The sequence below is a fragment of the Chlamydotis macqueenii genome, chromosome 11 (genome assembly GCF_036417535.1).
Source record: "Chlamydotis macqueenii isolate bChlMac1 chromosome 11, bChlMac1.mat, whole genome shotgun sequence".
In the NCBI taxonomy this organism is placed as follows: Eukaryota; Metazoa; Chordata; class Aves; order Otidiformes; family Otididae; genus Chlamydotis; species Chlamydotis macqueenii.
In genome coordinates, this window is record NC_141566.1 from 7,669,039 (window position 1) to 7,693,643 (window position 24,605).

The 24,605-nt window shown below is 41.9% G+C and overlaps 1 protein-coding gene across 1 annotated transcript in view; it reads left to right on the forward strand.

The window, feature by feature from the left end:
• IL1RAPL2 (interleukin 1 receptor accessory protein like 2) overlaps nucleotides 1-24,263 on the forward strand; it is a 390,109-nt gene extending 365,846 nt beyond the window's left edge. Inside the window, exons 8-11 of the mRNA XM_086756375.1 lie at nucleotides 2,092-2,237; nucleotides 9,393-9,536; nucleotides 13,453-13,623; nucleotides 23,036-24,263. Coding sequence (XP_086612501.1) covers nucleotides 2,092-2,237; nucleotides 9,393-9,536; nucleotides 13,453-13,623; nucleotides 23,036-23,733 — 1,159 coding nt within the window. The 3' untranslated portion in view covers nucleotides 23,734-24,263. The remainder of the gene's footprint in view (nucleotides 1-2,091; nucleotides 2,238-9,392; nucleotides 9,537-13,452; nucleotides 13,624-23,035) is intronic.
• Nucleotides 24,264-24,605: the final 342 nt, after the last annotated feature.

The following is a 24,605-nucleotide window of genomic DNA, read 5'->3' on the forward strand; positions in this document are numbered from 1 at the left end:
CTGTTCTAAAGAGTTCTCTTCCTAAAGATTGCAATTAGCATAAAAATAAATGAAAAAAATTCTCAGTCCAATTGCATATTCTTTTTTATGAAAGCTCCTTTTTAGCTGATGGTGTATTATTTAAATTTAGGTTAAGGGTTGTTTGTTTAAATAGATTCAGAATAATAGTTTATTTTACCTTAATTGTAATGTCTTCATTTTTTTCTGCATAAAATGTGCTGATTGTAGTAAACACGAGACAATCTGAACACTCACAGTGCTCCAGATTAGTGCCCCAGATATCTTCTCCGTTAATGATTTTGTTTGTTCCTTGCAGAGTGATTTGTAGGCCAAAAATTGTGAAGCATACTTTCCTGAGTTTAAAATATTTTGCTGTATACACACAGGGAATATTAATAGGTAAATGAGAATTTATTTATCTGACCCCCAGTGATTTAGACTGATTTCAGTCTGCAAACAGATCAGGCTTTCCTGCAAGGTTTCTTTTCTGGCCAGAAATTATAAAAATTCAGCCTTTCTTGCTTTATTTTCAGCACTTGGGCTCAGGGACAGAATTTATTTTTTTTTTTAAAAAAAAAAGCAACAATACATAGTTAATGAGAAGTGAACTTGCAAAGAAGATGCAATCAAAATTTCTAAATGCAACAAATGTGCCTGTTCTTAAACTCATATTTTTCCACTTGTTTTTTTGCAAGTTACGCAGCCATAGAGGCTGTGTTGTGGATGCTCTGGTGTGTCTTCAGTGTTCTGTCAGATCGCACAAGCCTTTAAAGGCTATGTGCTGTATGAAACGGTGGATGCCCCATCCCCGGAAACATTCAAGGCCAGGTTGGATCAGGCTCTGAGCAACCTGATCTGGTTGGAGATGTCCCTGCTCCTTGCAGGGGGGTTGCACTGGATGACCTTTAACGGTCCCTTCCAACCCAAACCATTCTATGATTCTATAAATCTGACTGAAATATGTGGTTTATAGCAGCCAGGCTTGCAGTTTTTTTATTGTCTAGTGCAATGGCCTCATACTTCACTTCCGATTTGTTTTCAGATTTTGAGTTCCATGTTTGTTATATGAAATTATCTACATAAGAAAATGTGTGTGCACATTGGAAACCCTAAAACAACTTCGGCTTCTAATAGAGAAGTCTGGGGGTTGTTGCTGAAAAAAATTCAAGCTCTCCAGAAGTAGTTTCCATCCAGTGCAAACAGCGCTCTGGTGATTTAGTTTGTGCCCAATTGCCTCCCATCAGTCTCCAGATAAAATACTTCCCCCTAACAGGATCAAATTAATTGGGTAAATTTTATTTGACGTTACATTTCAAAGGACCAGTAACTTTTTCTTGAATAACTGATAAGAATTCTTTTGAGAGAATAGGACATGGTATTTTTAGACTTAATATCAGCATCAGAAAACACTTGCATTTACTTTGTGTTCTTTTTAATGTTCATATTAGAACAATGACATGAAAAGACTCTACGTGCGGCCTGAAAGTCTGCGAGAACTTTCTGTTCCCTTTGTGGGGATTTTGCCTGTCTCCTCTGTCCTCTCAAAGGAGCAGGGAAATCTTGTTCTTGACGCTGTTCCCTTTTAAGGTCAGGATCTAGCCCCCCAAAACAGAGGAAAATTCCACAGAGTAGCACAGCTCCTTTCACTGGTTTTCCAGACTGCATTAAAATGTATGACAATACCCAGCCTTTAAAATATTGCCTTATAATTTGCTCAGCGACGGCTTAGTAGTGCATATTTACTTCTCTGGAAAGTGAGTATTTATTGCTTCTTTTAAAAGAAACATTGTTTTTAGCGTTTAATTCTGGTGGAGCCGAGGTAAACAAGCCACCTGCCACTGTTGCACTCATAGCCGCTCTTCCTGCACTTGGTTCAGCTCCGCACTGCCGACATGGCGGGAGAAAAAGGCTTTTGGTTGTCATGAAAGATGTGAAGTCTCTTTCAGGGAACTCAAGTCTCCTTCTAAGTCCTTCTCCAGGAGCGGAGGAGGCCAGGAACACTGTCTATCTTGTGCTGAGAAATCATAGTTCTTTTGGGAATCTTCCACCCACATTAACTCAGTTAAGCGAAGACTATATCCTTCCTTTCAGACTCCTCAGAGAACATCTTGGAGAAAAAGAAGTTGAATTGACATTGATCTTTGATGCTGTAGAGGAGGCAGACCTGGCTAACTATACATGTCACGTGGAAAACAGAAATGGACGGAAACATGCCAGCGTTCTTCTGCGCAAAAAAGGTAATTCTCCTTAATTAATTATCTGTACTCTCTCCTGCCTCAGCAGCAACAGGTCAGCCAGTAGCAAGGGTCCTGCTGACCTCTCTGAGCCAGGCTGGACTCCTGTGTGTCTACTGAATCGTAGAATCTTTCATAGAATCTTTAAGGTTGGAAAAGACCTCCAAGATCATCAAGTCCAACCATCAACCTAACACCACTGTGCCTACTAAACCATGTTGTGAAGCGCCACATCTACACGTTTTTTGAACACCTCCAGGGGTGGTGACTCCACCACTTCCCTGGGCAGCCTGAAGTATGCTTTTGTGCCAGCTTCAGTTTACCATTTGTGAATAAAATTCATGAATTGTTCTTTAGTCGCTAGTGAATCAGCCTTGCAGGTGATGCGCTTACCTGAAATACAATCACCCATAAAGCACCAGTATAATGAGCGGAAGTATTTTAGTCTAACAAACCTATGAGTTTGACCCAGAGCTGACTGACTAGACGAGAGGAAATGGTGTGATGGAGTTAAAATGTGCATTTCTTAGAATAGGTATCTCAGCAGTGAGGTCAGATGTCCTCCTATTTCTCCACTTCATGGCTTTGCTGTTTAAATTGGAAGCTTTAAACAGTTGCCATGCATTTTGATTTCTAACTGCATCGGGAGTGAAAACATTCCAATGGGAGCTACAAAGGAATTTCCTCATCATGGCTGCTTTGCTTGGTACTGTGGATGGAATTGGGAATACCAGTACTGAGACGTTATCTGTAGCAGAACAGAAACCATTTGGGTTTGAATATTCCAAATTAAAAGCTGCTACTATGCTCTGCTGTTTGTAGAAGTCATTATCGTAAGGAGTGTAACAGTATCTCATTACAGTCCTTGTGCTTTTTGTTCAGCCACCTCTCCTATTCGTCAGTAGGGCGACATTTAAATTTGCTGGTCATCTCTCTAAGATACAGTGTATTAGGTATCGGAAAAGCTGTAAGACAGTAAATGCTGGGAAAGCAAAGGAAGGTCATACGCTCGGGATAAGGACGTAGTGGGAAACCACAGAGCCATCAGCAGAGGAGATTGGCTAAAGAGTTAATACATTGTCCAGATCTCTGCCATTATTCTTGGCTGTAACTTAATTTACCAAAAGAGCAGGAGAAGAAATGTTTTCACGAGACATGCCTGCAAGTGCTGTTACAGTCCTTCATGGGCTTTCAGACCACTAAGAGAAAGGACGTGCTTCCTAAGCAGCTTGTGGATTGCAGTGTTAGTGGCAGTTAAAAAAGCCGGTGCCCTCCATTGTCACAGTCATACCAAAGTCCCACAGAAGTGTCACCATTTGGAGAAGGTTTAAATACACTCTTAGTACCTGAGCGTGCTGCAGATCGACCTCTGAGGCTAGGGTTGACATCACCGTGGGACACATGGACTAAGAGCCAGCTGGAAGAACAGGAAGACCAGCCAAAGCCTCTCTAGATGAGGCACAGCAGTTCTGGAACACATCCATAGTCACTGGTTCAGCTAAAGGCATCCTGGATGCTAAGTGCTGTGGTTCATGGCTGTAATCTGTATAAAATGAACGGTGAGGGAGGGGTGATACTGGGACAAAAAAGGGCTACTAGAGAGAGGCAACTTTTGGGTCAATGTCCTCCTTTGTTGCTGTTCTTTCATGTGACCCACAGGTTATATGTGTGAAGGTACAGTACACAGTCCTGTCAAAACCAGTTGAATTAAGTCCTACTCACAGTTTCCTTTATATGTGAGAGTTTTATGTCCTCCCAGAAGGAAGGGCATAACACAGGTTGTATTTTATGCTAAGTAATAAGGACAAAGCACAATATGGAAGCTGCAAATCATTCTGAGAAACAAGAGCCCGCAGTTGTGATGTGGAACACATGTGAATGTATATTCAACATCTAAATTGACAGGGTGTCACAATTTTAATTAAGCAGTCTGGTCATCATGATGAAGGATTAGCCTCTCGAGTACAAAAAGCATTCTACCTTTCCATCCACTGCACCTCATAAATACACAACCGACAGTGAGTATGTCTCTGTTGACACTGTTAAATGTTCACTATGTTGCATACATTAGAACAACAAGCCAGGTTTATTTATAACAAGAAAATGCAGATATTTCAGAGTTCTGCTGAAGTTATGGAAGAAGCACTGCTGAATACAGAATTTGGAGGTGGAAGGGATTGCTTCTCAGCTACTATTTCATTTCTCTCTGCACTGTGGCTGTAGAAAGCTTATATTCCCCTCAGGCATTCTCTATAGTAGATTTTCAAGCTATTAAAGTGTCACTTAAAATAACCACAGTATTTTCACTCTGTCCTTTGCCTGTCCCATTGTTCTATTTGTTATTTATTAAATTCTTACAAATACCTAACCAAACTTTTCCTTTCTGCAGCTTGATACTATTGCTTCTTATCCTGGCTTTCTCCAGCTTGGATTTGACTGTAGGTTATTCATGAGCCAGGGAATACAACTGTTATTTACTGACCTGTGACAAGATTTAGGGCAGGACTGGTAGAAAGCTGCAGCTTCCCAGACGTTGAGGCACTTTGGAAAGGCGAAGAGGAAGCACAGATCTCTCAGCCAGAGAAATTCCCCTCCTTCCGAAGTCTTCCCTGTTTGGCAAGAGGTGCTCGTAGCTCCGTTTTGTCTCCAGGTTGTCACATGCTGCAGGTTCTGTCTGTCCTCTGTTCAGAGGTGTGATTGCAGCACGTCAGGTGTACACAAGTTAGCATGAGTCCTTGGATAAAAAAAGCAGAAATAAGCCCCAAATCCAAGTTATAGCTGTAGTATAAGAGTTTCTAGAGTTTGTTTATGTTTTGACATCAGGTGGTTATTTTTAAGCACACACTTCACTTTAAGGAAGAAAAAGGAACTGTTCAAATATTTAAGGTGAAATATGCTGAAGTCTTTTGCTGTGTTAGTGGTATGGTTCTCACTGCTGTCAGATAACAGAGCAGTGCTGTCTGTACAGCACCAGTGTACTGATAGCCCTAGAACATACTTCATCATTTAGGATTTTTTTTTTTTTTACTCAAAAAGAGCCAAATCCGATTTCAAACACCCAAAGCTACCAGTGCAAAGACAGAATCAGGCCTGTTCCTGAGGCCTGAATGCCACTGTCTGCTATCATGCTCTTGTTTGCTGACTTAATTCAAGGCCACATTGTTATTTAACCTCATAGAATCCCAGAATGGTTTGGGTTGGAAGGGACCCTCAAGGGTCATCCAGTCTGTCGTGGTTTTGTTAGTGAGGGGGGGCCTAAGGTGGCAGCTTCTGTAGGAAACTGCTAGAAGTCGCTCCCCTTTGTTCAGGGGACTTGGCCGGGCCTAGGGCGGACCCACTGCTGGCCAAAGCCGAGCCGATTGGTAGCAGAATGTCCCATGATAACGTCTCTGCGATAACGTATTTAAGAAGGGGAAAACAGAAAAAAAAGAGAGAGAAGAGAAGATGTGAAGCAGCTGAGCGGGGGCAGAGGTGCAGAGGGGGAGGCGCAGGCCTCATGGGCCTTGCAGGCCTCACCCTCTGGCCTCTCGCCAGGCAGCTGACTGGGCCTGACTGGGTCCGGCCCGGCTGCAAGAAGTGGAGAGGAGATGAGAAGTGAATAAGATGTAAAAAAAGATCCTGAGAGACATCTAGCAGCCTTTTGTGAGGAACGGCTACAGGTGCCAAGGTCAGTTCAGAAGGAGGGGGAGGAGTAATGCGGCTCCTGGCCAAGATTCCCCTGCAGCCCGTGGTGCAGCCCATGGTGGAGCAGGTTGTCCCCCTGCAGCCCATGGAGGTCCACGCAGGAGCAGAGATCCACTTGGAGCCCATGAAGGACCCCGTACCAGGGGAGGTGGATGCCTGAAGGCAGCTGTGGCCCGTGGAGGGCCCGCTGGGGCAGCTGTTCTAGAGGGACTGCACCCGTGGAAGAGATGACCCACGCCGGAGCAGTTCCATGAAGGACTGTGGCCCGTGGGAGGGACCCCACGATGGAGCAGGGGAGGAATGTGAGGAGTTCTTCCCCCGACCACGAAGCAGCGGCGTAAAACAACGTATGATGAACTGACTGCAACCCCCATTCCCTCTTCCCCCCTGTGCCGCTCGGGAGGGGAAGGTAGTAGAGATAATGTTAAGCTTGGGAAGAGGGAGGGGTGGATGGAGGTTATCTTGTTCTCTGTCTCATTATCCTGCTGTTTGTAGTAATAAATGAATAGTTTTCCCCAAGTCGAGTCTGTTTTGCCCGTGACGGTAACTTTAAGGATTTCTCCCTGTCCTTATCTCAAACCTCGAGCCGTTTTTCCTTATATTTTCTCTCCCTATTCTCTCAGAAGGTGGGGGGAGTGAGAGAGAGACTGCGTAGTCTGGTCCTGGTCAGGGCTGAACTACGACACAGTCCAACCGCCCTGCAAGGAGCAGCGACATCTCCAACCAGATCAGGTTGCTCAGAGCCCCGTCCAACCTGGCCTTCAATGTTTCCAGAGATGGGGCATCCACCACCTCTCTGGGCAACCTGGGCCAGTGTTCTACCACACTCAGTGTAAAAAATTTCTTCCTTATGTCCAGTCTGAATCTAGCTCCCTCTATTTTATAACCATTACCCCTTGTCCTGTCACAACAGGCCCTACTGAAGAGTTTCACCCCATCTTTCCCGTAGGCCCCCTTTAGGTACTGGAAGGCCACTTTCAAGTAGTTCAAAAATAAGTTCTGGGCAATCCTGGGTTTGCTTTTCTTATTTTTTCTCCATGCTGTCTTAGCATGTTTGATGCTCAAATTACACGGAAACAAAATGTACGCCCACTGGTCCTTTAGCTGTGGAAATAGTTTAAATGAATTTGAGAACAGTCCAGTATTTTAGTGATTAAAGTCTACATAGACTATAGCTGCTCTGGAACATTAATAACCTGTCAGGAATTGCAGAATAAAATCAAGCCATGCTTTTAGTGGAAAGAAGCAGTGAGTTCAGATAAAAGTAAACATTATAATGATGTTTGCTCTCCTTTTATTTCAAGGAGGCTGCCTTTATGCAAGACATGCGGGAAACTAATTTTGGGGGGATTTTTGGTACTGATGCAGTACTAAATGATAAGGAACCTTTTAAAATATATTTGTCTCTCGTTTATTGAGTGTTTACGAGACTTTTAGAATTTTAAAGACCATAATCCTCTGTGATACATTGTGGCTAAGTCCTTCTACATTATTTTACACTAGAAACTACCAGAATATAATTATTTACTAATTTTCAGTTGCTCTTACAGCACAAAGCCCAGATTCAACTCCTTTCCTAATGTTGAGTGTGCTGCCTTCCCTGTTGACCTCAGTGAGGATCACTTGAGGAGTAAGGCATTAATCAGAGGCAGAGCTGGAGCAGGCAAGAAAACTGAACATTCTGGGGATTTCTCCATTGCCTCCACCTTGGAATGGAAATAAGGAGCCCAAAAGCCTTGGCTTTCTGTCACCTTACATCTGGACACTAGGAGAGTTTATGGTGCAGTGGGACAAATACCAGACATGTAAAAGCAGATCAATTCTGCCTTTTGAGCTGGATTTTGTGGTTTCGCTCGATACCTTGCCCTTCTCCCAGCAAGTGGACACAAGTCTGTGCTCCTTTGTGAGCTGCAGATGATCAAGGCTCAGCATTTTCTCTCCTTCCAAGCTGGCAGCTTTGCCATCATCTCACTTTCTGAGCAAAGAAAGATTCAGTACTACAAAAAAAAAAAAAAAAATCAGTTTTTTTTCCCCGAAAAGTTATTTTAACCAACTCTGTTCTCCATTTGACCAGATTTATCCCCAGAGCATATGCTAACTTTGTCATGCAGTGTAGTAAAAGTCCATGAATTCCCTGTGTTCTCAAAGAGATTAAATAGCTATTAGAATAGACTTTTTCCATCTATTAGTCCATGACTTCTTGCCAGACAGACATGAGAGATACTGTAAACTGGGAATAGCTTGACATCTGATGTTAATTATTGAAATACAAGGCATGGCAAGGCAAGAGTAACCCCAAAAGATACACAACTAATTTGCTTTTTATCTTGGAAATGACACAAATGACATACCAGTAATTTTTTCTGACCTAAGTTTTAGAAGTGTAAAGATCACAAAAACTTTCTCTTGCTTGTATTACAGGTTTTACATCTTCACGTTGTATTTATCACAGTAACAAATATCTTTGTGTCATCTTATCTAAACTAACACAGGCTGTTAGAGGTAGCTATTGTCATCTTTTGTCTTTCATGGCTAAGTAATGTGCCAAGTGGTGTTATGAGCAATATTGTGTTTGGAGGACGTTTCAGGCTAAAGAGCAGTACTGTTAAAGCTAGCATCTTACATCAGATAGAGCACTGTTCTGGTATTCAAGATTTTTTATCCCATTCTGGCATTGGTTTGCTGAATGACCTTGAATATGTTGTTTCACTTTTCTATGCCTCTGTTTCCGCAGCTGTAAAAGATGGGTAATTGCATTTGGATGAATTTGTGAAGTTCTTGGAGGCAGACTGCTTGTGATGATTCCTAACAAAAACATTCCAGTAGGAAATTTTAACTAGCACTAGTTCCCATTAAAGTATAATGTGTACTAAACAAACATGCAAGAACTCCGTTAGTAGCCGTCACAACTCAAACAAAGGGGCTCTTGGCAGTCTAATGTGTGCTCCTGACTTCTCACTTTATCTTGGGCATTCTGAATGCTCAATTCCTTCTCCAGTGATCCAGCTGAAGTCCTGGCTTGGTGGCTCATATCAGCTCATCCACTGGCTTCACAAATATAAAACTGAAGTTTAATAATTTTGAGGGGACTAGAGCCTCCCAAGGAGGGTATAACCTGTCTAGTGTATCTGTTTTCACATGCTCCATGCAGCATTTGATGTAGTCTGCCAATAGAGAACTTTCAAACTCCGCAAGCTCGTTGATCAATCCTCTGTGTAAAATCACTACATAATTCCCTTATAGAAGAATTATGATTATAGCCTCAAATGCACTCTGGATGGTGACTTCAGTTGGGCAGTAGGTGGAGTAAATAGGTAAAGTTAAGTAACAGGTAAGGAACAAAAATTAGGCACCCTTAATGTTACAGTAGTTATAATTGGAAGCTACACAATGTTATGTGGAATTGTACAGTGGATTAGAGCAAATAAAGCTCAGAAAGATCATAACCTTTTTCTTTTTCCTTGCTAATTTTAGATTTGATCTACAAAATAGAGCTTGCTGGAGGACTGGGAGCTATCCTTCTTCTGCTTATTTTGCTCGTGACCATCTATAAGTGCTATAACATAGAGTTAATGCTGTTCTACAGACAGAACTTTGGAGGAGACGAAGCAGCTGATGGTAAGCAGTTGCTCAGGAAACTCAATATATGCAATGGAAATATTTCAGAGACCCAAAGTGATGAAACTTCTAGGTTGAAATGAATCCCAAAAGACAGCTGCTGCCAGCTTAAGTTCAAACTATGAAGCACCCAACAGCGTAAAGCCCTAAGACTTTCTCCCAAAGTCCCCTGAAATCAATGAGTCTTTTCACTGAAGTGTCACTTGGCCATGCCATAAGCAGATGGGAGTCAGAAGAATTGTTCATGAGTCTGTTATGGAGGCTTGCATGTCATTTGTGAACTGATTCCTCAGGAGGACTCTTCACGTTCAGGTGTCCCAGTGCCACGTATCTCAAGATCCATACTGTATGTCTGGAGGCAGCTCTCTCGACAGGTATTTTTCATTAAACGTTTCCATTGAATTGTCTTCAGGCTGCCAACTAACTCCAGTAACTAGTGAGAGGTGATTGCTATTGAGGCTAACTAGTTACCTCACTTAGTTGGGAGGCTGTAAACAACTTAGTGGAAATGTACACGTTGCCTGGAGAGTATGTTTAGGAATAAATTAGCCTGATTTTCAGTGTTCTTCCCCTCTCTTCTCACTCAATAGCATATATTCTGTTTGGTGCCTAAAGCTAAACATGTATTTTAAATTGAAGCTTTAATTCTCCTGAATATAGAACATCCCTGCTCCTATGAAGCTGGAGTAAGCCCTGGTAGACTAAATCCAAGTGCTTTAAATCCTATTATTGTATTCTTAACAGTTCCATTATAGCATAATTAGTATGTTCTTAATATGCATATAACCAGTATCTGCTAAAGATCTGAAGTACGTAATGCAAGTACAGGTGCTTTTCATAGCCCACTGCCATACTTATGTCGGCAGTCTGGAATGGTACATCTAGAAACAATAATGTATTGGAAAAAAGAGCAGGGAACACATTTCCCCTGTTGTGCCAAAACAACGCATAGTTGCATAGACCTGCTACTTTTTGCAGTTAGCATTACTGTTATCAAAATAATAAATGTTTTTGTTTAACACTGGGTAGATATGGTGTGAAAATGTTTCGCCTCAATGAAATCCATAGGAGTTTTTGAGAAAGAGTGGAATGCAATCCAGGGGATTTTAGAATGTGGAATGGTAAGGAGTAGAGGTCAGGAAACTTCTTTCTTGATCTTCATGTGTGAGTGCGAAAACCTGAAATCATGTTTTTTTCATACTATACAATACTGCACAATATTTATACTGATACCTAGGAGAAAGAGAAGGGTGAGATTATGTGGTTTTGGAAGTAATTTACCTCTAACACCTTGGGATTATACCAAGATGACATCCCTGGTTCACACCAGCGAAGAGTGACCCAAAGTGGTAACTTCCTCCAGATTATTTTTATTATTTATCTCCTATTTTCAGTGTGAAGCTGTTGCATTTTTATTAATGTAACTTCCTTGTTTCAATCATTTTTTAATTTATGAAACAACATTATTTTCTAGTTGTTTAGAGGAAGCCCCATGAGTACATAGGGGATTTTGTGTGCATGTTAATTCTGAAAACAACCTTTTATTTTTCCAGTGCATTATTTCAGAGCTATTATAGTTTTCTGTCTCATTCTGATCCTGCAGAATGAAAGATGGAGGCAGGTTACTCAAGTCAAAGTATATATGAAGTTGTTTCTTTCTACTTATGTAGGCCGTAGTGGGAACATAAAGAGCTCCCATGAGCAGTTAGCTGTGTAGACACAATTGCAGGGTCATTTTCCATTTATACGTGTATTTCTTTAAAATGGAAGATGTGGAACTCAACAGATCTGCTTTATTCCTATTTCTAAAAATATCCTATGTAAGCAATGTTGGATGCATTTGCTTCCTGTCTTGTGCATAGCCTTGGTTTTAGAGAAAATGACACTGGGGGTTAAGGGAAGCCATTTAGACAGTGCCCCCAAACAGTGCTGCATCCAAAGCACACAGAGCAAGCGGTGGGCAAGCATGGGTCAGTCCCTCTGCTGTGTCCTGTGTATGCAAAGCTTGTGAAGAGGGAGTCGAGACCGTAGAGACGTGACACAAGTGTACGAACTCGCAGGAGCCCAGAGAAACTGGTCCTGTCTGCATCTTCCTTGCTTGTACTGGGAGCAGAGGTGACTGGGGAAGGCAGTTGTACCCACGCAGCTGGAAGGGGCTGGAGCTCAGAGACTGCTTGCACACAATCGTGCGCGGCTCTCACACTGCTCTATATCCAGGCGTGTCGGTGCTTTGGGGTTTGCTTTGCCTTTGCAGAGCTCGCAAAAGTTTGCAGGGATGTTTGCCTCCTGGATCACTTGGTGTCTGGCCTCTCTTAAAAGGTTTTGCTGGGCTTTGTTGGGCTTTGTTATGGACAAGGTAGCAGGTTTTGGACAGGCCTGCAGAGCTGACTGGCCTTTATTTCGTTGTTGTTTGTTCTTCTGTCATATTTCCATCAGTACCTACTATTTCTGTACGCTGTTGGTGTCAGAGAAATACCAGCACGCCAGGTGGACGTTCTCCCGTACAGCTATGGTGACACCAGGCAAATTGCCTGTTACGAACGTGTAATTATTCACGTGCTTTGTCTGTAGCTCTGACCCTCATAAGTCTGGCTTTGTGTCAAGAGTTACAAGAAAGTAACTATCATTTCAAGGTCATCAAGGAATGCATTGTATTATGATTAGCTCTTTTTTTTTCTTTTTATCAGAATATATTGATGATTTTTAACTGCTTTAATTATCTTTCATGTGCGCTATTCTTCACAGATAATTGGCATTCAGCAATCCTCCATTCATGCAGCTTTGTCCTCACAACATTAACTGTTTGATTTTTTCATTTTCTGTAAATAATGGCAGCTGTGCTCTTCCCTGGAGACTGAACTGCTGAAGGTTGACTTTTTCAATATACTGTTCTCCATTACTGCAAAGGAATAGCAAAGAGAAATGTCACTAAGACAGTCGGATCCCAGCATGCATCCCGAGCTTGATAGCGGTGCCGCTTCTGTTCCTGGCACAGTCGCCACCTCTCAGCTCCGCGTTTTGGATGCAGAGAGCTGGAGATGAGCCCAAGGGGCGTGCAGAAGGAGGAGGTGCGTTGGCCTTCCTAGCCAAACCACTGGTGCAGCCCCACTGTCCTCATGTGGCGTTGCCTGGGTCGCCTCTGTCACCTGCTGCCTGCCTTCACTTTTTGATGAGGCTTTGCCCCCACATCTGAGCTGCGGGCAGAACGGAGGGGCGAGTCTCCTCCTGCGCCCCATTTGCTCTTGGAGTTATTTTTCTCGCTCATACTATGAGTCCCAAGTATTTAAAATTTCCTGGATCAAGTGACCTCTAAAATTATTATATTGCTTTTAAAAACTACAAGATTTTCTGGAAAAAAATGCTTTGGACTGTTTGTCATTTTTTCCACATAATCAGTATTAATTTGAGTTAAGTCATGTGTTTTCTCACAATTACTTGTGCAAGGAAGGTTTCCTTGCTCAAAACATTCCAAACTTTCCAGGCACAAAAACTTTTCAGGCTCAAAGATTTCACATAATCATAGCCCTCTGGAGGCATAGGAGTTGAAATAAAGATTTCTATAAGCAATATGAAAAGGATTAAAATAAAAAGTTCCAGTCTTAGTATTTAATCCTTTGAAAAGGATTAAAATAAAAAGTTCCAGCCCACGATCTTTTCAGCTGTGAAATGTGCACACTGACCACCTGAAGCAGCGTTTACTGACGAGCTCAACATGCAGAAGAAAACTGAAAGAGGATCCTTTGTCCAGATCCGAAATATTTCTCAGTGGAAGCCAGGTTACATGTTCCTGTGAAATGTCCTAACTTTGGGAAATGCTTGATTGTTTCAAGGAATAATAGGATTTCTTAGTACTTTGCTGTATTCCTCATAGTGCTCTTGCAAACAGCAGGCTGAACATGCATTTGTTTTCTTCCAGACAACAAGGAATACGATGCGTATCTTTCATACACCAAAGTGGATCCCGATGCGTTAGATTGTGATAATAATGAAGAGGAGCAGTTTGCACTTGAAATTCTGCCGGATGTTCTAGAAAAGCACTATGGATATAAGCTCTTCATTCCAGATAGGGACCTGATCCCTAGTGGAAGTAAGTATTTCTGACCTTTCAGTTTTAATTCTCTCTGATGTCTCATGAAGGCCTGGACCCTGCAATAAGTACTAGGTATGAGAAACCTCTTTTTGTGAAGTGGTTGTGAGGGCTGGAAAAGTTTCCTCGGTACTGCAAATTTGAGCTCTAGGTTGGAGCTTGTTCCTGCACCACTGAAATCAGAGGGAGCTGCCATTGATTTTGGTGGAGGCGGGAGCTAGACCTTCCTCCAGGGAAGGCTGCAGGGCTGCAAGCAATACTGTAGTCCAAAATCTCTACATCAGACACAGGTAGCTAAGTAGGAAATTTTACCAAAAAAAATGTTGTAGTCTCTGTTTTGTCATTGAAAATGGGATTATTATTTTTTTTCCAGTAATTATTTGTCTACAGCAGCTTTACAAGTAAAAGTCATTTTCCTCATTGTCTTTTGTTTTTTTCCCTAAGTTAAATCCCATAAGTAGCTACAATAGTTTCCCAGTTAAGAGTTTGGACCCAGCGTTGCATTTCTGAGCAGTGTTGGTATTGTGTAATTGGTATTGTGTCAGTAACACTAATTCTCCAGAGGACTGTGTGCAGCCCAGTGATCCGATGCCGTTTTCCCTGCTGACAGTGAAATACAGTTGTCCATTTTGTGAAGCAATTTTGCTGCCATGTCTGAAGATTCAGCAGCACCTTTGGATGTCTGTGCTAACAGTTAATGCCTTCCTAGCTGTAGTTATGGCATCTCTTCTTCCAGAGTCATTTTTGGACAAGTCAAAAAAGACCATGAATCATATGCATCCTGTTGATGAATTTTGAATGCTTTATTATCACATTTATTTGGAATGCTACCCTTGTGAAAAATAAGCTTTTTTTTTTATTAATTCTGTCTGCAAATCACTTCCATGAAAAATATTAGAAGAGAATATGAACTTGTCTCTGTATATGCTACTGTGTAGGAAATATGAACAGGAAAACAAAGCAATAGCTGTGCTGGAGCAGATGTCCCCAAACATGAAACAGCTAGAACATGGCTGCATTAGCAATCTGCCTGCCAAAAGACTTGAAACTGCTGCCTTGCTGCTGCCAAAACCCAGCGCCTGGCCCAGAAGTTGGAGCCTCCTTCTTCTGTGACATTTGAGGGAGCTGGAAGCAGAGCTCTGAATTCTGTACCACTGGGAAAGAGGAGTCAGAGGCCGTGCAGAGCCCAGTGTAGTGGCTTGGATTTATCATGTGCATTTGCAGCTCCTAGGTTAGAGCTGCTTCCCCAATTCCTTTTGCCCTGCCTGTGCAAGGTGTGAGTTTTACTGACTTAGTGATAAATTCCAGAAAGGGGACTTGGCTCATGGCCGCCTTATTTCTGACGGCACAAATGAGGAGTACTGAATTTTTAGATATTATTAGGAGAAAATACATCTTTTCGTGTTAAAATCACAGAACTGTTGTAAATAGCTGTTTCATATCCAATAATGCAGCAGTTATACATAGCAATTATACAAGTGAATTAAAGAGTTTAAAACTAGCCCTTCAATAACTATACTGAAGCACAGATTAATCTGAAATGAGATTCTTCTTTCCAATTGCTGTACCGGCCAGCATGGTATTTTATTTTTGTCAGTCAGACACTCAGCAAATACTCGTCATCACTTTGGATATTCATTAAACCTCTCCTGAAAATGTAGGGTACCTGAAAATGTCAGTTCTCATTTATGAACATTCACAGAATTAATACCTCTTTTTTCCTCTCAAACTCACTTCTGCAGTGTTATGAAAGGGCCTGATTCTAACACATGGAGCTTTACGAACGCTTAATCAGACATAATGACAACACAGAATCAAATGTGAAACTGAAACGAGTGTGATTTGCATGCTTTAGCTTTGAAAAAGATATGGGGGAAGGCACTTTATTTTGAGGGGGCAAGAGGGAGGGAGGGGTGATGGAGTAGGAGGGAAGAGTCGGACTCCTGTATTCGTAAGCTCTCCGTGTGCGCTGGAGGAGTGGAAGGTGGCTGTGTTCTGCCTGACGCTCACCGGTGTTACAAGGACTTGCAGTGCTTGGTGAAGGGAGCAGGCAGTGCGATGCGGTATGGACCTGCTAGAAACTTCAGAGGTAAACATAACATAATTTAGAGTGACTATCTCAAAAGTGGCAGATATGATTAAATATATAACTCTTCAGGATAGATTTCTGTAAAAAAAAAAAGGGGGGTTAATCACAGTTATCTTTTTTATTTTAGGAAATATCTCTTCTCAAGTGTACTGCATTTCCTTGTCTTTTAGTGTAAATGACTTTCAGTGCAATGTCATGCTTTGCCACTCTTCGTTCCGATGCGTTTCCTTCTGTCTACTTAAATGTGTGCCATTCCAGTAGCGCAACGATAAGGTGTGTTTTGTAAGGCTGTTTCATCTAATCCCTGCAATTTTAAGGTGCTGCCACAGGAGGGTGTGCATTGTTGCGCTTGCTTTCCAGCGTGAAGCAACAAAGACAGCTGCTACTTGCATCTGAGAGCAAGCAAAAAATAGATTTCACTAACTTCCTTGCACACTTCTCTGAGCAAACTAAAAAGCTGACTGCAGAAAAATTGTGGAACAAGTTTGATTGTTTTTGTCCAGCTGGTTCATCTCTAACCTCTAGGGAAAAGCTGTGATACGCTCTGCATGTCCCTGTGCAGCCACGGGAGAGCCTACAGCCAGATGTGCCATAGCTGGGACGCGTGCACCCAGCAGCGAGCTGCTTCGCACTGCGTATCTGAGCTCTGCATCCCAGCTCTGCGCTGATGGCCGTCCCTTTCAGGGATGCCCATGGGGTGAATGTTGCTGCCGCTAGGAGGACAGAGATGATGGCTGTGGGGACTGAGGCCACCATTGGGAAGCAGATCTCTGGCATCCACAGTTCAGGTCAGATGGGACTGAGTCATGTTCTGCAGTAGGTGTGGTTTCTGTGCCCTGATGGATACAGATGTTATCCCAGTGGAGTGTTTTGTCCTAGTGGGAGAATCACCATGAAGGATGCCAGGACCTTTGGTGATGCCTGCCACAGGGTGGCCAGCAAGGACCTTTATGGTGACTCCTGGAGCTGCCTGAGAGCAGCACGGATGGACCCGACTCCCCAGACTGGCGAGGCAGAAACGGGGCTCAAGCAGTCACCACTTCTCTGCTCTCGCTCATGCAGAATCCATGTCGTCATACAGGCTGGAAGGTGAGAGTGGCAGTGCGGCAGGGAGACATGAAACGCAGTGTGCTGTGTAAGTAGGAACACCAAGGTTGTAACCTGGGATTTGAGTTGCGTGTTATAGGAAGTACTGTAGCAGCTATTCCTTCTTAAAGAATATTCTTGGTCTTAACAAGTGTTTTTCACTCCATCAAAGCTGATAGCACGTATACCTTTCCACCTAGGTAACTAATGCATAATTGAACACGTTAGCCTGTATAAGGAGACTGCGGTCCCTAAGGTGCAGTTGCAGTTGTACTGAAGTTTCTTAGCAGTTATCATTTTTTCTACGCTCTTAGTTGTCAGGAGTTTTTTAACAAACCCTTTCCCACCGCCCTGTGAGCTTTTTAATTCAGTGTTAGGAGACCTGAGAAGACTGAATACTTGGGGCAGAGGGAAATAGGAATAATTATGTTTTTCACCTGAGCCATTTTCTGTCTTGCTAAGGATGATGTGTCTACAGAGAGAAAGATCTATTTGCACTTGACTCTTTTAAAATTGGGACTACATCAGAGGAAGATATTTTTCTCACATAGTTTCTGCAAATTATTTTAAACCCTGAAACTGAAGAGGTCAAAACTGACAAGTTGGATTTTTAATACCTGCAATACAAATCTATTAGAACATCATCCAGTTGCTCTCCAAGCATATGTGCATTTGATCTTGACAGGATTGAAAAAGCAACAGCAATTCACTCCAGCTCAGCCCAGGGTATAGGGATCAGGCACTGGAAAAAAAAAAAGGTGATAGAATAAAAATCTTTGCTTTTAGCTGAAAAATGAGAGGTTGTCAGTGCAACAGGAGAGCACCTAAGGCATGTGATAAAATGCACCCAACAGTCAATACCACAGTTCTGGTGCTTTGTAGTTTTGTCTGTGTGGTTTTTGCCTGGTGGATTCCAGCTTCCTGGGTTCCCAGATGAAGAAAACCCAGTTGGATGGTGTGCCTGGGCTTCCCAAGGAGCCTTAATTAGGTATGGGACACCAATTATGTTGAATGGGAACAGAGTACCCATCTCCACAAACTCCTTTCAGAAGTCCCTGGTTGTCTGCTCTGTATAAATCTTCCACTTAATCCCAGGCATGGGCAGGGATACAGAGGAATGACAGTTGAAAGTGAAAGAAATATGAACAAAAGCCAGAAAGACTGGCTACCCTGTCACGGTACACTGGAGGCCACCAAGGTGGTCAGGGAGCTGGAGCACACCATATAAGAGGAGAGCCCAAAAGAACCATATTTCTTGAAGAAAAGGCCAACAGAGTCAAAGTCAAGGAGGAAACTTATGCTTGTCTTTCCAGTGGAAAGCACAAAGATGGAGACAGACTCTTCGCAGAGGTGCACAGTTCTTGAGAAAGAGGCCACAGGTATGAGTTGCAATGCTGAAAAATCCATTTAAACATTTGGAAAATTTTCCTCACCATGAGTGTGGTCAGACACTGGAACAGAACCCAGAGACACCAAGAAGCAACCTCCAACCTTGGAAGTCTTCAAAACCGTACTGGACAAGGCCCTGAGCAATCCGAGTTGGCCCTGCTTTGGGCAGGGTATTGACCTGGAGACCTTTAGAGCTGCCTCCTAACCTGTATGACTATGACTCTATGACTCTTTGATTCTAAATATCCAGAATTTTTATTCCAACATCTATTGCCAAAACAATTTGACTAAAATCACCCACTTCAGATGCTTGAGTCTGCCAGGAGACATTCCCAGAGCTGCCATCTTTTCCTTCCCCTTAATCCCTCCTTCCTTTGCCATGTCCAATACAGAAAGTCTGACCATGGCTAAAAGAGTCATATGCTGAGGGGGCAGTGTGTCTGCATTATTTGTTTCTTTGTGTTGAACTTGTCAGCCATCCCTTAGTTTATACTGGGGTTGGGCTCTCTCTGGGGAGGGGCCCTCACTCCTGTATATTTCAGCAGTTCCATCTCCAGTGCTGTTCTGGTCTGAGCTAGCAGAAGCCACAGATATTTAATAAATAGGAAAAGCAAGACATGCAATCATTTTTGTTATAATAAAGTAATCAGAGGGTTTGGGATCTATTCCGTTAGGAAACCAAGACTGCATGATTCTTCTATAAATAACTTTCTCAAGTGATGGTCACATTGCCAGACGCAGAAAGGCTGGTTATTTTCAGAGTGCCAGGAACCAGCCAGTATGGGGTTGGTGGTAGATACTCTTTGGTTCCTGTGGTCCTGCAGACCATGCTTCCCAAAAATATCTGTAGGACTTTACATGATTTCTGGTGTTCTTTCCCTCTCCCTCAACTGCTTCTGCGAACCCCGTGAGCCTGGTTAGTCAGTCATTTCTTTGTGTAAGCAGCTCTGTGTCCATGGTGTTCATTGATTTCCTTGCTCTTAGACTGCTTGCACGTTAGGTTGTCTGGGTTTCCTTCCAGCCTCTGATTAGTGTAGCTCATTCCAGGTTCAGCAGGCAGTTATGCGTGATATAGCTGCAAATGCGATGCGTGTCTTGGACCTCTCTTCTTCAGTGCTTCAAACTACCGTTCAGCACCGTTACATGTTGGCAATGTTTGGTGAGCACATACTTGCTGTCAGGTGATCTGTCTTCATTACTAAAGGGCAACCATGCAAAAACTATGTTTGTTTATGGGTCTAAAAGTTCTTGCTGTCTGTACCTCCTTGGGCATTGCATTGGACATGATGCAAGTGAGTTACCAATAGAGCTACTCATGATTCTGGGGTTTTTGACCTGTTGGAAAAGCTAACATTTTGAAAACATTTTGGTGCCTTATTGCAAAATGGTGTTTCAAGGGGGGAAACGGGTCAAAATTTAAAATGTTCTTTTTCAGTAAAATCAAGTAGGTTAATTCTAACGCTGACATCTTATTTTTACATTCAAGTTTACGATAAAATAAAATCTTTGGGAATTAAAAATTAATAATTCCATACCGATTTTGTCAAGACAATTTTTTCTCCCCTCACAATGAAGTGTCATTGAAGTTGACACCTCCTGCAATGAAAGTGACATTTCAGCAAAATTATATTTATCTGATGGAAGAGTATTGGTCTGGAGTCTTACAGTTGATCCTAGTTGGTGATGCCGTTCCTGAAATCCCTGCTCAGTTTTTTTTTCTTGAAAGTGAAACAGAACCATTGCCTGACAATTATTTCTTAGCTCACTGGAAAGGTGAAAATGACACTTTTGCCATTTAGATGGCTTGGATTTTATACCTTTTAATGGACTGAACACTTAAAACAGACCTGTGATATTTTGAGCAGTCTCAAATTTTGAAGTGAAAGGAGGGTGAGTGATTTAGCAATCCCCAGGTTTATGCAGTCAGTCTGGTACCACTGGAAAAAGTAAAGCTCGAATTTCCACAGGCAGGAATCTGCCCCCTCATGCTTTTCCTCACAGAAATGTTTCAGTTGTGCACATTGGACATATTGTAGAGTGCACCCACTGGAATCGTGTGCCCCAGGGAAGCTGTCGCCTACCTTTAGTAGTAGTCCCAAGGTGAAGTTGCTGGGAGTACTGAGTACTTCTGGACCAAATGGCTGGAAAACGCATTTGCCTTTTTATTGGGTTTCCCATTTCCTAAAATAGAGTGTATTTTATCCTCAGTGCACCTACAAACCCCCTGTACGTTGGCCGTGTCTATCAGTGAACCGGCTGCAGACTTGGAATTTGAAGGAGCACATAGTAGTCATTTGTGAAGGTGTCTGTGTAGCCCACTGTAGAAAGAGCTCTAACTTGTTGCAATATCCAGTAAGTAAGGTGGGCACACCAAACAAAGTATGGGAGAGGCACAGAGGGGAGAAGTATCCACCTGAGAAAATACGGAATTTTTCCTGTCTTCTTCCCACCCCATTCACTGTTTGACTAAAGCGAAATCTGGTGAGTTTTTGATGGAGGTGATGTAAAGGGTTACTGCTGGGTTGTTGCTATTGAAATTATTGCTGCTGGATACTTGAAGAGATGAAAGTGGAGTGATTTTTTTGTTTGTTTGTTTTGCTGTTTGGTGGTTGGTTTTTGTTAGGTTTGGTTTTTTTTTTAATTGGATGCATATGGCATATGCATGGCTGTGCTTAGCGCTGACCTGGACACGAGGTACTGACCAGTATCGTGTCCTGCAGAGAACTGTCTTGTTCGTAGCAGTGTTCTGAGTTGTGTGGAGGAGGGGTGAATATGTCTCAGGAAAGATGCATGATAGTTTGTTGTTTTACTGTATCTTGCAGATTCAACCTCTAATGATGAAGCTTCCCACCTAAATTCTTTCTTTTTGGGAGCAGAAAGAAAGGAAGAAAATGAAGAGTCTGAGCTGTTGATACATTGGGATAATCTCTTTCCATTGTATTGAACATTTCTACCTTTCCTTACGTTTTGTTTCACCAGTTCTGCTTATCATTTTCTCATTGTTGCCGATTCTCTCCCCTCTCCGCTGCCTCTCCCATGGATTTTAATGTTGAATTTTTTTCATTAATGAGTAACTATTTTACACAGAGCAATGTGGGGGGTTTCCTCCTAAAATATTTTAAAGAAACCCAAACCTGTAAATGCTGCATGATTAAAGAATCATAAAACATTAACTAAAGGTCAGGATTGTTGCATAGACATTTGTAATGTACGTGTATGTCTTAAATTTTTGTGTGTCTGTGGGATGTTTGCAATTGCCTCTTTTTTCCATTTGTGAAAGAAATTCTTCTTGCTGCTAAGTGGTGAAATAAAACATTGGTAAAGGCAGATTTGATGCTAACTATGCCTTCGGTCTCATTAAAATAAGCTATTTTAGAATGTTCCTGTTGGCCTATTTTGTAGCTATTTACTTTACTGGAAGTGGTGTGAATAAGCATGCTGTGGTACGGTGCCTGAGACTATAAAAATGAGTCTTGCAGTAACAGATGTTGATTAATTGATGTCATTTGTAATTGTTGTTCCTGCTAGAGGGCAGTGTGTGTAAGAGAGGCCCTGCCCTGTGCTGAGTAAAGATCTGTTCTGTGCAGCTCCTGTGTCCAAGTCTTCATTTATACCACAAGCTTCTCCTCTGTTGTCAGGCAGCACATTCTGAGTAGCATGGTCAAGAGGTTCACATAGTTAAAAAAAAAAAAAATATATATATATATATATATATATCTCCAGTCTCTAAGCTCACAGTCACAATGCTATGCAACCAATGCACACTTTTCTGACCTCAGTGGGTATTTTTTCAAGTGATTTCATTTTTCTTGTCTTGACCCAAAACCCATTGAACTTTGCTGAAGTCTGTTCGTTTGAATGGGGTTTGGATCAGGTCTCTAACTAGATCTCTCTCCCATCCTGTTCCATGTCAGCCCAGTGTAATTGGCTTCTCTTCCCCACCGTCCCCGGGACAAGTGAAACCCAGGGATCCAAGTCCAACTCCAAGAATATTTGGTAGTTCGATAAGCTGACATCATGGAGCTAATGATGGGGCTGGCATTTCTGTTTACACTGATCATTTGCAACTACTTGGCATGCCTGAATAAAAGAAGAATACTGTTTTCTTTGTCACTGATGTCTCAACAAATAAACACCTCCGATATGTTTCAATTTTCCGTTTGTTCCTGTCACTTGTGAAGTTTCTGTTAATACCTTGGGGTACATAGAAGCAAAGGTACGTGATATTAAAACAGACTACTGGGCCACAAAGAACGTTATTGTGCTTTTGTGGTCAATACCTAAAGAAGAGCGAGCTACCGTGATGCTTCTATGCAATAGCACAAGTTCTGCATGCGATGAGGGTTGATTTCTTTTTGAGTTCTTGCAAGTTACAGTTCGTACACCCTGAAGCACCCTCATGTCCTTGCATCTCAAACACAAAAACTGCTTCCCAGAGTGTGCTCCCCTCAATGCGATGTTAATCGTAACCAGTGTTAATGTTAAAATTCACACAAACATTACATTGATCTTGACCTACATTTTTTCAGTAAGTGAACTGTGTATTTTTAGTCACTAATGCATCTACACAGTGAGGATATTATGTAAATGTCATTCTGTTGAGATGATCAGGAAAAACAGTACAGGATGGAGGGTGTTACTAAGGAGTTTTCTGTATGGACTCCATAAATAGAAATGTATTGTGATGCACAATCCTATTTTTGTTGGAGTACAGGGTGAAATGCCCCTTGTCTTAGATAATGTAGACCGGTAAACTGTAGGATTTTGTTATACTTGATTGCAAGCCTGATGTTTTGATACAATAGACTTCTTTATTCTTTACTCTTTCTCTTTTTCTATAATTTGTAGCCTACATTGAAGATCTCACAAGATGTGTTGAACAAAGCAGAAGACTCATTATCGTGTTAACTCCAGACTATGTTCTCAGGAGAGGATGGAGTATTTTTGAGATGGAAAACAGACTCCATAACATGCTAGTCAGTGGAGAAATCAAAGTTATTTTGATTGAGTGTACTGAATTAAAAGGGAAAGTGAATTATCACGAAGTGGAATCTTTAAAGCATACCATCAAACTTCTGTCAGTGGTGAAGTGGAAAGGACCAAAAAGCAGCAAACTGAATTCTAAGTTTTGGAAGCGCCTAGTCTTTGAAATGCCAGGGAAGAAAAAGGAGGTGGTGTCTCGGCGTCAGGTGCTGGATTCTGCAGAGCAGGGCCTTTTTGGAGACCTCCAGACTGTACCCTCTCTTGCTGTCACAGGCACTTCTGCCACGTTGGTAGAGTCGCGGGCTGATTTAACTGATTACCATCAAGCAGACTCGGTGAAAATGAGACATTATTGCAGAGGATACGAATACGATGTGTCGGCAGCAACGTTGCCAATAGCTTCCATAAGCAACCATCACACGTACTGTAACATACCTTTGACACTACTAAATGGACAGCTACCTCTTAACAATACCATGAAGGATCCCCAAGAGTTTCAGAGGAACAACCCGTTGCTACCTTTATCAGCGAAGGAGCTTAGCTTCACCAGTGATATTTGGTAGTGAAGATCAGGACTCTCTTGAGATGCTTCATGACCATGAAGACACCTTTTTAAAGAACTTTGCCCTAATCCTATGGGGTGAGAAAACATATTCAAAGCAGCGGCACACTTGTTTGCTTTTCTACTTGAACCTTTTTGTTTACATTTACAAATTATTGACAAAGGAGGCACTCTTTTGTAACTCAGTAATGTCCTTCCTGTCTTTTAATGTACAGTTTTATTGCTTCTTTACTAAGGAGGGGGGATAGAAATAAACAACACATCTCATCATTTTACAATAGGTTTACAGTCTGAGGTGGATAAAAGGTCCCTGTATGTGATCTCCAGCATCCATACATGTTTAAATAGTAGTATTTGAAATACAAGGAAGTTGTTGGGTTTTTCGTATAGACTTCAGTACAGTTTGAAATTCTTATCATGCTACAAAAATTATCTCCTGCACAGCCCACGAGGGGTGAATCATCCTCAAAGGGAAGGAGGAGGAAACCTCGCAAATACATTTTAGAAGATGACCAGCTGAAACAATGCAGATGAAGCTTTATCAATAAAGTGCGTAGTAACCGTTGCTGCAGAGTGAATCACCTGCTTACATCAGCATCTCTTCATCTGATTATCGAGGCATGCTGTATTCCTAGTCAATGGTTAGCAACGTGGCTTTATTAAACAAATTACTAGAATATCAGAAGATCTTTAGGAGGATTTTAAACAATTTTTTCTGTCAATTATAGATTATTTCACAATTTTTTGCAGATTTTTAATGTCTTTTTTTAAACAGTTTAAGTATAAATTTATCTGTCGGTCAATTCATTAATTTGGAAATTCGTAAGATCTCTTGAGCTCTTTTAAGATTTGTAGTTAATTCAATGTAAATTT